At 39.6% G+C, this 16,752-nt stretch overlaps 2 protein-coding genes across 2 annotated transcripts in view; both read left to right on the top strand.

The window, feature by feature from the left end:
- The window catches only part of LOC137192195 (titin-like), a 213,923-nt gene that overhangs the window by 87,459 nt on the left and 109,712 nt on the right, over positions 1-16,752 (top strand). The window contains exons 79-94 of the mRNA XM_067602711.1: positions 357-392; positions 3,178-3,228; positions 4,354-4,752; positions 4,974-5,252; positions 6,645-6,914; positions 7,030-7,169; positions 8,174-8,300; positions 8,483-8,749; positions 8,862-9,128; positions 9,589-9,852; positions 13,200-13,339; positions 13,423-13,549; positions 14,200-14,466; positions 15,202-15,468; positions 15,698-15,964; positions 16,087-16,226. Coding sequence (XP_067458812.1) covers positions 357-392; positions 3,178-3,228; positions 4,354-4,752; positions 4,974-5,252; positions 6,645-6,914; positions 7,030-7,169; positions 8,174-8,300; positions 8,483-8,749; positions 8,862-9,128; positions 9,589-9,852; positions 13,200-13,339; positions 13,423-13,549; positions 14,200-14,466; positions 15,202-15,468; positions 15,698-15,964; positions 16,087-16,226 — 3,308 coding nt within the window. The remainder of the gene's footprint in view (positions 1-356; positions 393-3,177; positions 3,229-4,353; positions 4,753-4,973; positions 5,253-6,644; positions 6,915-7,029; positions 7,170-8,173; positions 8,301-8,482; positions 8,750-8,861; positions 9,129-9,588; positions 9,853-13,199; positions 13,340-13,422; positions 13,550-14,199; positions 14,467-15,201; positions 15,469-15,697; positions 15,965-16,086; positions 16,227-16,752) is intronic.
- On the top strand, positions 405-3,171 carry LOC137192196 (uncharacterized). The gene has a single exon (XM_067602712.1). The coding sequence runs from the start codon at positions 830-832 to the stop codon at positions 2,684-2,686; it is 1,857 nt and encodes a 618-aa protein (XP_067458813.1). The 5' UTR covers positions 405-829; the 3' UTR covers positions 2,687-3,171.

Genomic DNA, 16,752 nt, shown 5'->3' with positions numbered 1-16,752 from the left:
AAATCCACTTTGCTACCCAAATGTGTCATTGGTCCTGTAATGTCTTTTTCATATTAATGGTATTTGTCAAATGAGGCAAAATAACCTTATAACTGCTTTTTTAAACATCTCTTGTGCACCTGGTGTTACTTTACTGTAAGTTGGTACACATGCAATGACCAGCACAAGGAATATATAACACTGATAAAGTCATTGCATTCATAGGAAAATATTCTTGAAAGAGAAATTTGAAAACAAATGCATGCCAGACTCCCTTAACTTGTGGACAATTAACTTTCTTTCTCTTCAAAGCTGACTTTTTACTAACACTGTTTGTACTGTGTGTGCTGATGCTGCTTTCATTCAAACTCTTGCAGACAAGGAACCAGTTACAGCACCTGGACCAACCAGAGGTATACCAAATATTAGCTACTTTATTTAATTTCAATTTTAATATATATTTTTTTTAATTTAGATATTCTAAAAAACGCTCTATTTGTTACACTCTCATAACTTTCGAAGTTATCTCTTATTTTCTGTTACATGTTTAATTGGTGTCTGAGTCCTGTGTTGTATAACAGTCAGATTAGATGTTGAGTATTCTGTATTTTTGGATGTGAATATTATAAAAGGTGTATTTACTGCTTCAACCACAGTGCCACCTCTTAAACAAAAGGGTAAGATTCCTGAATCACCTAAGCTGAAGAGTAAATCTACCAGAATACTCAAAGAGAAGGAACCAGAACCAGAGGTCATTAAGTTGAAGAAGGTTCCAGTGAAAGCTCCAGAGCCCGAGAAACAAATTATAACTCAGAAAGCTGAAGTGACAAGGCATCAAGATTCAGAACTCATGGTTCACGGACTTCATGACAGAGACGATCGAGAGATAATAACACTCGGAAGAACTGAACGAGTCTTCACTGCAGAGGAAGAGACAGTTCAGTTAGGACATTTTGAGGAAATTGAAAGGGTCAAAGTTGTCCAGAAAACAGAGAAAGAAGGATGGATGAGAACTTTAAAACCACAGAAAGAGGATGAACCCAAAGCGCCAAGTGTAGATAAGAAGAAAATAACTAAACTGCCAAAGGCAGATGAGCAAGAAGAGTCAGTTAAACTAAAACCATTTGAAAAATCTGGGAAACCAGAAGAAGAAACACAAAAGATCAAACTAAAGAAGGTGCCAACCAAGCCCAAAGAGCCTGAGAAAGAAGTCAAAACTCATAAAGTTGAAGTGATGAGGCATTATGATACAGAACTGACAGTTCACGAGCTTCACAGTAGAGAGGATCGGGAGGTACTAACAATTGGAAGAACTGAACGTGTCTTCGCTGCTGATGAAGAGGCATCTGAACTGGGCCACATACAGGAACCTGAGAAGCTGGAGGCAGAGGATGAAAAGACGAAATGGACAAGAACCCCTAAAGCACCAAAACATGAGGAACCTGAGCCAGATTTATCTAAAAAGAAAATAAAGAAATTGCCAAAGAAAGAAAAGGAGCAAGAAATTGTGACTCTGAAACCATTTGACAAACCTCTGAAACCTGAGGCAGCTGAGCCTCCAAAAGCCGAGAAAGAAAGTGAAGCAAAGATCGATACTGAGCACACTCCATTCAAGAGAGGTGAGACACCACACAAAGATCAACCCACTGCTGCTATAAAACACAAAAAAGATGAAGACGTTCGTGTGCCAAGTCCAGATACAACTCCTGATGCCAGCAAAGACCAGAAGGAGATACCACAAAAGAAAGAGGTTGATCAAGTACTCAAAGATGAGGAACCTACAGCAACTGATAAGCTGCGTGGAAAACCTAAAATCATCTCCACACCAGAAAAAGACGAGGAGTCCATTGTGTTGAAGCCTTTCACAAAGGTCCCTGAAGCTGAAGAAAAGTCAGAAAAAGCATCAGAGAAAGAGAAAAAGAAGCCTATGGACACAAAGGTACCAAGTCAAACTCCAAGAGATGAAACTCCCAAGGGGCTTAAGGAAAAACAGCAGGAAGTTGAAAAGATTGCGATGCCTAAAAAAGAGGATGAGAGGCCTCAAGAGAAAGAAGAGACAACTGTTCCACCTAAGAAGCCCACTCCACCAAGAAGGGAAGAAGTGATCCCACAGACAGAAGCTGAGAAAGAACTCCCACAAAAACAAAGAGATGCCCTCAAGAAAGGTGTTGAACTCAAAAAGACTCCTTCGCCTAGAGTGGGTAAAGACAAGGTCGAAGACAAGAAGGCCTTCAAACCCATAGAGCAGCTCAAGAAGGTTGAGCTGAAAAAGACCCCATCACCAAAATCAAAGGAGCTGGAAAAAGTCCCCATTGAGAAGAAACCAAGTGCTGAAAAACTGAAAAGCGTTCCTAAAACTGTTTCACCAAAAGACTCTATTGAAGCTGTATCTCTAAAAAAGGTCCCAAAGAAGCCGTCACCAGAGGAGGCCTCAGAACCAGAAAAACCTGGCAAAGGGAGGGTTCCACTGGTGAAGGAGGTCTCTCCTGGAACTCTGCAGATGAAGAAGGTCCCCACCCAACCAGAGGAGAAGGTGTTCGAAGAGGAGGCAGGAGAAATGCAAGGCACAGAGGAAGAGGAGGCCCAGGATTGGGAGCTGGTTCCTACAGAGGACTGGGAAGGTGAAGGGGTGGATGGGGCACTGGAGACCCCAGGCATGCCTGGTGGCAAACGAGGTGAGGCGAAGTCCCACAGACTCCACAACTGATGCCTCTGGAGCGCCCTCATCCCATCTAAGATGACTCATCTAATCCTCATCACGTCCGTTTTTATTCACTTGATTCATTCGTTCATCTGGAGCTCATGTATCCATCTGTTTGTCCATCTGTACATTCAACATCCATCTATTGTAATGTCCTCATGTGGCCCATCATATAATGTCTGTCCTGTGTCATCAATGTCATCAATTTCCATCATTCAGTGTTGAGTGTTCATGTCATTATCCAGAACTTTTATTCTCTTCATCGTCTACCATCCACGTTTGCCCCTTTGATCATCTTTGATTCCAGTATTCATCCATTTGTCAAAGACTTCACTCCATCTTCACCTTCTTCATCATGTGCTGTGTGTACTTCAAACTCATGCGATGTGGACAAGATTTAGCATGTTTGCTGCTGGTGCTGCTTAAATCTTTATCTTGGTTTCTGCTGATGAATATTAACACCAACAGACACCAACATCTTATTGTTTCTTGTCCAGATGGAAAACCCAGAGAAGACGCACCGAAAGGCAGAGGCAGAGGACTTGGGGGTGAGAATACACAAATATGAGAGCTCATGTGTGTAAAACTTTTACTCTTTATACAGGATAATGTCGGCGCAGTGTCACTGTTTTAAACAAATTTTTAATTTGCCACTGCATTTTTATTTGCTATATATATATATATGTATATATATATATATATATACAGACGGGTGACAAATTAAAGGACAAACTGATCCAGGTCTGGATGCTGGACCTCCTCCAGGATGACAGTGAATGGTTTGATGAGGATTAAATGATGTGAATCATATGTTACGACCTTCACAGTCACCAGATCTCAGCTGACGTGTTAGACAGCGCTCTGCACCATCATCATCACACCACCACACGAGGAAGATGTTTATGAACAATGATGTTCATCCCTCCAGTAGAGTTCAAGGACTGTAGAATCAATAACAAGGAGCTCTGACGCTGTTCTGGTGGCATGTGATGGTCCGACACCTTACTAAGACACTTAATGTTGGTTTTTCCTTTCATTTGTCACCCATCTGTATATATATATATATATATATATATAGATATCCAGCTGTCTGACACAGAAAATCGGGTATTGTATTGACATTTTTCAGATGGTATGCAACTGGTGGAACCAGATTTACGTTACTACACTCACAACAGCCAATAGGAGCATTGCCTTTGCCCTTTTTTTTTTACTGCTGTCGTACATTTGAACAGTCACAGAACACATAATAACGCAGGTAGGTAGGTGGCTTATCTGATTGTACTTGGCTAATTAGCTTCGCAGTCACTATAGCTGCTGGAGATACTGTATCTTTCTCTCTTTGTGTGTTGTTTGTGTGTGTGTGTGCTTTGTTCGTCAATATCTTCTTGTCTGTTGGACATTTGAGTTCTTCAAAAAAATCCTGTTTGGAAGCTCATGAAGAGTGACTCTGCATGATTCCTAATCTTGACAGTCTTATAGTCTCTGCGTCTGTAACACTGAAAACTGTTACTTTAGAACAGATTTTTGTTAAATGTGAAGTTATGTTGACCAAATGACGTCTAATCTACGGTAGGCACAAGGTCTTAAAACATCTCATTTTCAAAAGACTGATTCTTCATCACCATTACACCTGAATCTAACTTGATGAGTTTTCGTATCTGATGTTACAGCGAGACAAACCCCATCTCCTGGTGAGGCTGGCAAGGGCCGGGGCCTAAGGCCCGGTGGAAAAGAGCCATCACCTCCAGAGGACCCCTTCGGAGGATTCAAGCTCAAACCCGTCGGCCTGAAGTTCATCAAGAAGATTCAGGACATTGTGTTGAAGGAGGCCGAGTCTATCGGCTCATCTGCTGTGTTTGAGTGCGAGGTCACACCCTCCACTGCCATCACGTCATGGATGAAAGATGGCAGCAACCTGCGTGAGGACCCCAAGCACAAGTTCACTGCTGATGGCAAAGATCGCAAACTAAACATTATTGATGTCCAGCTGTCTGACACTGGTGAATATACTTGTGTGGCCAAGAATGCTGGCAAGGAAATATCATGCACAGCCAAGCTCATTGTTGAAGGTAAATGAATGACGTCATTTGTCCAACATACAGATTGTCACAGCATTTAACACCTATGTATTTGAAAACTTTGACTCACATTGTCAGATGATAAAACAAGTTTTTTGTAGGCATCAAAAACAGGTAATATAATGGCACCAGAATGGAAAATTCCCAACAATATCAAACTGTGTTTGTACTGGAATAAATGCAGTGATTTGTGTTATTTTGTCTCTGTGCAGAGCTGCCTGTGAAATGGGTAACAGAATTGGAACCAGAGACTTCATGTGTAAAGGGTCAGCCTATGTATCTGACATGTGAGCTGAACAAAGAGAGAGATGTGATCTGGAAACGCAACGGTCAAGTCCTGAAGAAACAGGCTGGAAAGTTGGCTATCAATATCATTGGTATGCAGCAAGCTGTGACCATCCAAAACTCCACTGATGAGGACGGTGGCACCTACTCATGTGAAGTGGACGGACAGGAGGATGTCAAGACTACAACCAACGTTAAAATTATTGGTAAGCAGTCGGCAAATCGGACTGAATCACATACTAGTTGTCATATTCTATGCCTCTTTTCCTGGATTTTCCGCAAACCCTTCACTAGTTTTCATTTAAATATAAGTAAATACTTCCAAAGGCTGCTAAGCCTGTAAAATACCAAATAAGTAATTTCTGTAAGTGCTTTACAGGTGATTGAGGGGCTAATAATGAGACAGTACAAATATGACTAAAGCACACAAAAAATCAAAATGATAAAATGAAATAATGAAAACAATGAAATAAATAAAAGTCAATAAATAGCATTTAAAACAAAAAACCCAACCTGAGTGATTGTAGCCACTGACTTTACACTGTCAATATGCAGTCAAGGCAATTTGCAAACTGTCACTGTCTCCGTCACTCTGAAACTTTCTCATGATTCCCAGTAGTTTAATAGTTTTTTTTAGGTAGTATGCCTATGCAAAATCATGAATCTAAGTACCTCAATGCTGAGATCTAGTAATACAACATAGTTTTACATTTTACAGGGTTGCCAACACACTCTAATGTCTCTCAAATCAATCTCTCAACCCTCATGCCAAATGAGAGACCCTGCTTCACCAAACTGGCTCAAATCAGTGCAACTCTGAGTTCAGCACACCAGGTTAGCTAAGGCTGTTTCTCAGGTGGAGCAGAGTTGGATGGAAAAACATTTCATATATGAAATAGTCACTCTTCTAATAATCATATCCTGTCCTGATCGACCCAATTATATGCTGTTCTTGATGCATTCTTGGTTTTCATGGCACCCCCAATCTAACTACTCTAGACTAGTTCAGGTGGCTGTTTCTTGACTTGGTTTAGAGATGCAGGAAATTTTGTTTAAATTACTTATTTTTTCTGAGGGAGGACCACCAGACCCTCCCAAAATTATATATCTTTCCCAGTTTACTCCCCCATTTTAAAGCCTAATCAAGCACCCATGCATAGACCTGTTTACTTCTATTTGGATGGATCTGATAGACTAAAGTTAGGAGTGTCGGATGATGGCAGCAACTTGATGAGGAACACACATCTTCCTATCCTATGTTTCTGGTAGCGTATGTCAAAAATGCTACCCAATAAACACAAATTAGCAAAAAGATTTGTCACCCCCTCCCCACAGGAACAAATCTCACTCCAAGCTGAAGTCAGAAGTCGGCAGCCTTGCGTTATGTTACCATGAGCACAGATTTAGATGTTGATTGAACTGTTGACCACAGTTACATTTGAGTTCTCCCAATCTGTCTGACTGACAAACCTTGATAACCTGGATCTGTTCCTTTCCGCCTTTTTAAAATGTGATCTTCTACCACTAAAGTCTGGAACCAGGCCTCAGAGTTGACACTGTTCGGACCTTTTAACATAATTTGAATCCTCCCTTCTCAGAAATCATCAAAGACTGGCTGGTGAAGCCCCTGAGAGACCAGCATGTGAAACCAAAAGCCAAGGCTACGTTCAAATGTCAGCTCGTCAAGGACAATCCCAAATGGGTGTGGTTCAAAGGAGACGATGAGCTCACTCCGTCTGACAAGGTGGAGATCAACAAAGATGGAAACACTATGACACTCACCATTAACAACTGCCAGCCTGACGACGTTGCAGAATATACCATTCAGGTTGAGGATCGCAGATACACAGCCAAGCTGACTCTTGGAGGTTGGTGAAACATACAAATCCACATTAGTAAATAATGAGGACTGTGTCCAAAAAGCTGGAACGTGTTTTTAATTTGTGCGGTATTTCCCATGACTCCCTCTCTTTGTTTTCTCAGAGCGTGAGGCTGAGATCCTGAAGCCTCTCGCCAGCGTAGAGGTGGTTGAGAAGGAGGAAGCCAGTTTTGACACTGAAATATCTGAGGATGATGTGATGGGTGAATGGAAACTCAAGGGCCAGGTCTTGACGAGATCTCCGGTAAGTCCTCCTACAGTTGACGTGAAAATCATGTATAGTGTGAAGGGAAACTGAAAAGGTTTTGGGCTCTGATACAAAATGATATGTAAGGAAGGAGTGAAACTAAGAATAAGAGATAAAAATTTAAAGTTTATAAGTATAAGCTGCATGTGTGTGTTTGGTATCTTAACACAACTTAAATAAATCCTTGTTTTAGGATAACACACTTAATAAACTAAATGGTTTTAATTGCTTCCACAAATTCCTTTTAGTTTTAGACTCTCATTGTAATAAATAAATATGATTTTAGTGTAGGGAACAATATATTAGCAGCAGTAATGACAGACTGTTTTCTGTATTTGTGCTTCTGACTGTTCTCAGAAATTCATTTTACGAAGAATATTCAAATTACAAATCCAGCTGATGCTTTTTCTTTTTAGTGACTTTTAAGATGTGAAAAGTGTCAGGCGGATGCACAGAAATTTTAAAAAACCTGATTTATTCCAATAGAGAATAAATCAAACCAAAGATAGTACAGGATTTCTTCCTCACCACGGCTGGATGTAGTACATCCTCCAGCCACCAGTGGCAGCACTGAGCAGTGTAAGATCAGATCAGGGGCAAGTTTATGTAGTTTATATTGACTTTAATGGGAGAGACCTTTCTCGGTCAGAGTAATTTGTATTTTTTATTTCTTTACACCTTCCTGGTGTGAAGATTGCTCACCATTTTATTATTTACATCTTTCTTCCTTACAACAAATCTGAGTGACTGATCAGCCTGGATCAGAGTATCGAAAACTGTCAAGTACTGAAAGTTGGCTTTGAATGTCTGGTGAGACTCTGATCTGCATTTGAAAAGTTTGACTTGCTTTCATGAATAGAAAAAAGGTTTTGTAGAAAATCGTGTTTACATTCCAACAAGTAAGGTCATTTTCAGGTGTCATATTGGCATCGGTACTGAAAAACAAACAAACGTGTAATTTCAAGGTTTGATCATTTATCACTTTGTTTGGTCTTTTTCAGACTTGCGACATTCAAACCGAGGGAAAGAAACGTTTCCTCACTTTGAAAAATGTGCAGCTGGACCAGGCTGGTGAAGTGTCGTATCAGGCTCTGAACGCCATGACCAGCGCCATGCTCACTGTCAAAGGTATGTTTCTGGAATAAATCTTATTCTGTTTTTTTGCCCGTTTTGTTGTCTGTTGCAAGCTGCTGCGTTTGTCGGTCTTGGAAACCGAGGTGTTACAGAACAAGTACAAGACAGTGTAGTCAGAAAAGTGACAGATACGTTTTGCTTTTGTGAATAACTGATGAATTATTCACACCTCCCAGAGATCGAAATGGGCTTTGTTGACCCGCTGAAAGACATTTCTGTGCCTGAAAAGAAACAGGCTAAGTTTGAATGCACCATCACCAAGGAAGTGTCAAAGGTCATGTGGTTCAGGGGGGTGGAGATCATCACCCCGAGCCCTAAATATGAAATTATTGATGATGGGAAAAAACACATGCTGATCATAAACAGCTGTGAGTTTGACGATGAGGCGCAGTACACGATCGAAGTGTTGGGCCAAAAACAGACGGCTCAGCTCACGGTGGAAGGTAAGTGCTCCACGTTGCTCATGTTTCCTCTCTGCTGTCATTCGATGATGGATGTGTGTGGCTTTAAAGTGGCAACAACCCCTGTTGTGTGCACTCACCTGATGTATTCCAGGAATGAGGCTCAAAATCGTGCAGCCGCTTCAGGACCAAACAGAGAAAGAAGGTAACACGGTACAGTTCGAGCTCGAGCTGACTCATGAGAACGTGCCGGTGGTTTGGTACCGAAACGAAGTCAAACTCCACGTGAGCCGAACGGTGCTCACACATGTGGAAGGAAAGAAACACACTCTAGAAATGAGGAAATTGACTCTAGATGATACCTGCCAGATTAAGGCAGAGGTCAAAGGAATATACTCCATGGCAAAACTGACAGTCATAGGTAACAACACACTTTCCTTCCTTTTACTTCTCTCCTTCTATCCCATTCGAGCTGCATGATATATGGAACAGCAGATATTACGCAATAAAACCTTTAAAAACATTTTATTGAATCAAAATGTTGATTTAATTACAGTTAAAGTTGATATCTAAAATGTATGAAGCCCTGAAGTCGTGAAAGATTTCTGAAGTTTGTTTCCAACATGTCTGTTTGTGTTCACTGATGTCAGCTGTTACCTTTTATTCTAACTGATAGAAATCACTGAGAAAATAGGGGCCAAGTTGTAATAAACCAGAATTATTCTTTAATTGCTGTGAAAAGATAAACACTCGTATCGGCTGAAATGATTTCTTGGAGGAACTGCTCGGTCTTTGCAGCATGTAGCCGTGTCCTGTGTGCAACATGTGACTGTGATTTTTCAGTGACTTTCCTGAAACTAACTGACCCGACTCCGTTTCAGAGGGCGACGCCGTGTTTGTGGTGAAGCTGCAGGATTACACCGCCACCGAGAAAGACGAGGTGACTCTGGACTGTGAGTTGAGCAAAGACGTCCCTGTTGTTTGGTATCACAATGATACGGAGATCGTCGCCTCCAAGACGGTGGTCATGAAGTCGGAGGGCACGCGCAGGACTCTGGTCCTGAAGAAAGTGCAGGACAGCGATAAAGGAAAATACAAATGTGATTGTGGAACAGACAAGACCTCGGCCACCCTCAACATCGAAGGTAAACTGATGGAAAAAATCAGTCACATCATGGTGACTCTCAAAAATCTCTAAAACTGTCCAATTACAAAAAGGTTTAAAAGTATAAATGATACATGTTTACACCAATAAACAGGAATAGGCTGAAGCCCGAGGCTAATTACAATACAATCCATGAAATAACCCAGAATATCAACAGTACAAAAGAAACAATATAAACTGTAATCCTGATTCGTTTACATTTTACTCATTTTGCATCATAATCCTTAATTATTTTAAATTTTCAGGCTTTTTTGAAACTCACAGTTCCAAAACTGAAGCACATCTTTATTTTACATTTCTCACTTTACATGTTTCAAAGATACACAACCCTGTTAAATTATAACTTCCTTCACTTGATATTAAATAACAAACAGGAAGGTTTTTATTCCTAACTCAAAAAAGTATTTCCAATGTTTTTAAATACACAATATCTAAAAACTTTTAACGTGCAGGACCTGGATAATAGAAGATCATTGATAGATTCACAGTAACTAGTTTTATTTATTATTCTAATAGCTGGAGTTTAATTATAGGGTCTTTATTTGTTTTCTATACTTTTCCCCAGACCTCAACACAATATGACACATATGCCATTATAAGATTTAGATCATTTCTGTTTGATATATTCTATATGTGGCTTCCAACAGAGTTTATGATCTATAATATATAGATCTATATATCAATTTCAACTCCATTTAAATTCATTTTTATTTCACAATTAACACCGACACCACTAAACACCATAAATGTAGTTTTATTTTCATTTTGTCATAACTTATTAATGTCAAACCATTTTTTTAACATTATCAATTCCCTTTCTACTGTTTTCAATAATTCTTTCATGTGAACAACATAAACTTGTATCATCAGCAAATATTCAAATAAAGTATAAATAACTTAGGTCCCAATACTGAACCTTGTGGAACGCCACAGACCACAGACCACTCTTCACCTATTAGTTAAATAACTTCTTAACCAGTGTTGTGTGACACCTCTTATACCACAGCGTTCCTCAGAGGTAAGGAGCGATCGATTTACGTTAATCAATATATACAACTATAGTGTGTTGTTTCTTATCGACTGTTGTTGATCGATTGATCCTAAACCCAAACTGATGGTCTCGCAGTAACTCATATTTATCAATAAAGTCATCAAGTCTATTTATAAAGACACAGGTCTGTAGTTTGATATCATATATACCTGTTTGAAAGGATTTATTACATATATTTAAGTAAATGGCTCGAGGACACAGTCAGTTACTTCTTTTATAAGTGACATAACTAAAAAAACAAAACAAAAAAATCATTTAACTCAATTAACAATTTCCGCTGTATTTTCAGTAATCGAAATAAGTTGGAAAATCCTTTTGTACTACAATCTGTTAATCATGTCATTAAGCACACTCCAGGTAGTCTTCACATTATTTTTATGTTTGATCATAATAGTCTTTTTGTTGTGATAATAGATGTCAGTCTGTTTTTATACTTTTTGTACTTGTCCTCCGCTTCCTTTGTTTGATGCTCGATATATTCTCTATAGAGCCTATTTTTCTTTTTACAATCTTTTTCCAAACCCTTTGTTAACCATGGTTTTCTCCTCTTTTTAGGATTTTGTCTACACTCTTTCAACAGACAATGTCGGTCATAAAGTGTCAAGAATGTATCTAAAAATGCATCATATGATTGATTAGTATCCAAAGTTCTGCCTGAAGAGCCTCTGCAGGCTTTATTTTAGCCTTATTGGTCATTTCTAACACTGACATCATTCACTAATAGTCCTCTTTTTATCTTCCCTTCGATTACATTTATAAAAATATCAGGTTTTATATTTAACGCATAGAAACTCAAAGTAAAAATTAATATAAAACAAATTGAGTGGTTTTGGTAGCCTCTTAACATCCACCAGGTCGCCTGCTTCAGCCAGTCGCATCACGCAGTAATGAGTAAAACTTGGAGACATTTAGGAGAATTCAGGGACACCAGTGACACCAGTAACACCAGTGACACCAGTGACACCACAAACTAAAAAGCTCCCATAAGGTTAGGCCTAGAGGTCTGGATTTTTATACAGGTAAAGCTTGTCCAAGTTATTATTATTCAAATATGACTCGTTATAGAAGAGTTTTAGCCGCATGCTAAACACATTTCCACAAACTAGAAGATGTCACCTTTCAGATGAAGCTTAATATATATAATATATATATTATATATATCATATATATATTATATATAATATATATATGATATATATAATATATATAATATATATATTATATATATCATATATATATTATATATAATATATATATGATATATATATTATATATAAAGCATTGTGGCCTTACAGCTTTTTAAGGTGACAATTCAAACAAAAGGATGGATGTTAAGAAGCTTTACCTGAATATCAGTGATTCCATCCAGTTGTCTATAACAGTTGTCATATCATCAGTAACTTTACATTTAAGAGTAGACATCACAGCTAACACCCCCCTTTATTGACCCTATTGATCCATCATCCTGCAGATCTTTATCTACCACCATAATAGTCACCATTTTCATTTATATTGATCAAGATGTTTTACTTTAGTCTGTTCTGGTTCATCATTACTTTACATCTTACATCACTTTCCTTCCTCAGGATCCTGCTTTTCTTGCACTCAGTGTTTCTCTTTGTGACAAGCAGCTCTATGTTTACTGTCTATAAGAATGTCTTTGCTGCTCAGACGACTACAGTTCAGCTCTTGGTGTTGTTCCAGATCTTCCGCTCTTCTTTCAAGCTCTTCAATTCTTTTCTTTTTCTTTAATGGCAGCCTTCACCAGTTAAACCCAGTAGGCCGATTACTTAGTTCCTCTGACATGAAGCTCAGAGACTTGTTAACCTCTTCCATGTCTTCTGCTAATTTCTTAGTAGCCATTTCTTTGGTTAATTATGAAATTACTTGGAAAAAAACAAAGCAACTTTCTTGTAAAGCTCTAAATTTAACTTAACCGTATAGACGTTATTAGTTATTTTGATGATTTTTGATGGACTGGTTCAGCGAACAACACGCTGCATCTAACCAGCAGCCATCTTCACCTTCTAACTAAGACGGCTGCATTTTAAAAGTTTAACATGAGGAACGAAACATCAAATTCTGACATTAAGGTAAAAAAAAAAAATTAAAATCGAGAATTCAGAGAAATATTTCCGTCTTCATAGAAAAATAAAGACTCGTGATTACAAGCTGATGTCGTTTTCTATTACAGATGTTTAACATAATGGACAAAACCAACACAGCTCACAACAGGAACAAGAAGCATTTTTAACTAAATACTTTTATCCAACTAGCTCGTGACATCAAGGTGATTCGGCCGATTTACGGCGTGGAGCTGTTTGACGGAGAGACGGCTCGCTTCGAGGTGGAGATCTCTGAGGACGACGTCCACGGCCAGTGGAAGCTGAACGGAGAAGTTCTGAGTCCGCACACTGTGAGCGCTTCGTTATACACCTCATAACGCCTCTGTCCCAGACACCTCAGGTATTGATCGCTATTCATTATATTGATTGACAGGATGTCGACATCATCGAGGAGGGCGGGAAGCACACGCTGATCCTGTACAACTGTAAAGTCCCCATGAGCGGCGAGGTGGCGTACGCCGCCGCTAACGCCAAGTGTTCTGCTAACTTGAAGGTCAAAGGTAAAAAGTGTCTTCATCATCTGTTCTGTTTCTCTGTTTGCAGATGAAAGAATTAAAATAAGCTTCTTAATTATCTTTTCAGTGAGAAGTATTTGAATTACATCATTACTTCCTTTCTTCCAGTGTAGAAAACTTGATCAACAGTAAAAATGTGATTTTTTTTTTTTTTGTGAGATTTTTGGTGTTTCTTGACGTGAGGTTTGAGCCTTTCTTCCCCTGAAGTTGTCTTCTCAGGCAGAGCTCACTAAAGGAAGCAGCTGCCTGACAGGCTGAATTCAGGGAAAACAGTTTTAATCATTCTTTGTCTTTTTTTAATCATAATCCATAAATAAACATTTGTCAGACATGACATGCAGTTTTTGAATATTAACATGTTTATTTTTAAAAAAAGTCTTTTTTTTTTCTCCAGAAAATCTGCTCTAAGTTTGGCCTTTTTGTGAGATTTGTTTGTTTGTTTGTTTATTTGTTTGTTTGTTTGTTTTGAGTTTCTTTTAATCGAGACATCAGCATCAGCTGAACTCTGCTTGTTTTTTTTTTTACTTTGCTTTTGGGGGATTTCAGTCAGACCTTTTTTTATTTGAGTATTTCTTAAAACCACAATGATGTGACTTGACGCTGGTGCGCCAACGCTGTTTCCTGTCCGGCTCCAGAGCTCCCGCTGAACTTCCTCACGCCGCTGAGCGACGTGCAGGTGTACGAGAAGGACGAGGCCAGGTTCGACGTGGAGCTGTCCAGAGCTCCGAAGAGTTTCCGCTGGCTGAAGGGATCGCAGGAGCTGCAGAGCGACGACAAGTACGAGATGATCCAGGAGGGCAACATGTACGTCCTGCTGGTCCGGTCGGCCGCCTACGAGGACGAAGCCAAATACATGTTCGAGGCCGAAGACAAGAGGACGAGCGGCAAACTCGTCATCCAAGGCAAGAGTCTTATTTCATGATTAGTTTTCACTCTTTAACTCCTCATCGCTCGTCTTCATCAGTTGTTCATCATCTGTTTGTCGTGTTTGTTTGTGTCAGACGTATTTAACTCCCTCCGATGTTCATCTATTCATTCATTTATTTATTTAATCATTAAGTCATTCTTTTATTCATTTGTTTAATAATTTACTCATTCAGTCATTCAATAGTTTAATGCATTAATTATTCTACATATTCATTCAGTCATTGATTTTATAAATTAATCATTCATGTATTAATTAACTGTTGATTCAGCAGCATAATTATTCATTCACCTGCCTCCCACATTCATTAATACTCAGTTTTTTATGATAACTAAACACAACTAAATATCATTATTTGATCGTTTTGTTAGTTTTTATCCATTGATTTACTGCTTTATAGTTATTTTGTCTTTTTCCATATTTTGATGCATACAGATTTTCTTTATAGATAATAACATTATCGTACGTTTTCTGACTTCATAATAAAATAAGAAGATAAAGGAATATTTTCCATTTTTTAGTAAACACGTTTTATTTTTAGGCCTTTTGTTTCTTTTTTTTGTTCTTTTTGTTTCTACAAATGTTTTGTACAAACTCTTCAAAAAGCATTTTTCAGCTGAAAAACGCAGGTTTGTATTGAACAGCAGAATAACTGCAGCCCATCGGGATCGTTGTCATGAATTATTTCTCCTGTTTTTTGTTCCTGTGGCAGGAATTCGCCTCGAGTTTGTCAAACCGATTAAAGACGTGACGGTGAAGGAGCGCGAAACGGCCGAGTTCAGCGTCGAACTGTCGCACGATAACATCTCAGTGGTCTGGTACAAAAACGACGTCCGTCTGCACCCCAGCAAGGTGGTGCACATGTCGGATCACGGAAAGGTCCACACGCTGGCCTTCAAGGAGGTCACCATCGACGACACCTCCATGATCAAAGTGGAGGCCATGGACAAGACGGTGACCGCCATGCTCACCGTCATCGGTCAGTGTCTGAAACATGTTTGCTTCTTATTCCTACAGTTGTGATGTCGTCCCGCTGCAACAGACAGAAACATTTTATTGATGAATGTATATTATAATAGTCTAGACGCACTCTGATTGGCTCATTGTTCTCACTGTCGAAGGTACTTTTCTGTTTTAGTTGCTAATTATTGGACATTTGCTAATTAATGTTCCCTGCAACATGTGACCCAAACACCTGGTTGCTGCAGAGGGAGACCTGTACTTCACCACCAAGCTGCAGAACTACACGGCGGTGGAAAAGGACGAGGTGCAGCTGGTCTGCGAACTGAGCAAGGCCGTCGCCGACGTCAAATGGTTCAAGGACGGGAAGGAGATCACTCCCTCCAAGAACATCGCCATCAGCACCGACGGCAAGAAGCGCATCCTGACCGTCCGGAAGGCGGAGAAGGTCAACATCGGCGAGTACACCTGCGACTGCGGCTCCGACAAAACTACAGCCAACCTCAACATCGAAGGTAAATCCTGCAGATACGTGCTAGCGACAAACCAGTTTAAGATGGTCGAGTCACTCGAACGCCTCCAGAAAAGAGTGAAATCACTTTAGACTGACTGAGTTTTGTTTTTTTGATGCCTGCAGAGCGCGACATCAAGATTGTTCGTCCGCTGTACAGCGTTGAGGTCACAGAGACGGAGACAGCCAAGTTTGAGACGGAGATATCGGAGGAGGACGTCCACGGAAACTGGAAACTGAAAGGAGAAGCTCTGCATCAGTCTGCTGTGAGTGCTGCTCTGCTCACTGAAACACGTCCTTTCTGCTTTCTGGGCTCGTATCTGTCAAACTTCTCAGAATCACTCCAGAGAATCATGCTGGAAGTTAATTTAGAGCTCAGAGCAGGATCCTCGGGCAGAGTGAGACGTCGCTCTGATGACGTGTTTGTTCTCACACATAGAAACACAAACAGCTTCATAGAATCTAAACAAACATAAATAAATAAAAACAGAAGTTAATGTGAAATCAGCTCCATAAAACTGCAGCCGCATGTTGCTGCGACGTCTTCCTGCTGTTCCTACATGACAGGAAATGATTATTTCTGTGGTGTCACAGTGTGAACAGGCTCTCTCGTCTGAATAAATAATAATAATAATAATAATAATAATAATGATAATTTAAGTTGAGATTGATCAGTCTGAGCAGCCGGAGGGACGTGAACGTGTTCAGGATCAGTTTGATTCTGTTGCAAAGCTGCATGTTCATCATTACAACAACGTTTGTTCTCATCAAGCTTCGATAAAACGTCTTCTT

Source organism: Thunnus thynnus, chromosome 11, assembly GCF_963924715.1.
Source record: "Thunnus thynnus chromosome 11, fThuThy2.1, whole genome shotgun sequence".
NCBI classification, from domain to species: domain Eukaryota; kingdom Metazoa; phylum Chordata; class Actinopteri; order Scombriformes; family Scombridae; genus Thunnus; species Thunnus thynnus.
This window is presented reverse-complemented; position numbering and strand designations above follow the sequence as displayed.

Bases quoted from the DNA above. Each gene is read 5' to 3' on its own strand.
- LOC137192196 (XM_067602712.1), top strand. From the start codon at position 830: ATGGTTCACGGACTTCATGACAGAGACGATCGAGAGATAATAACACTC.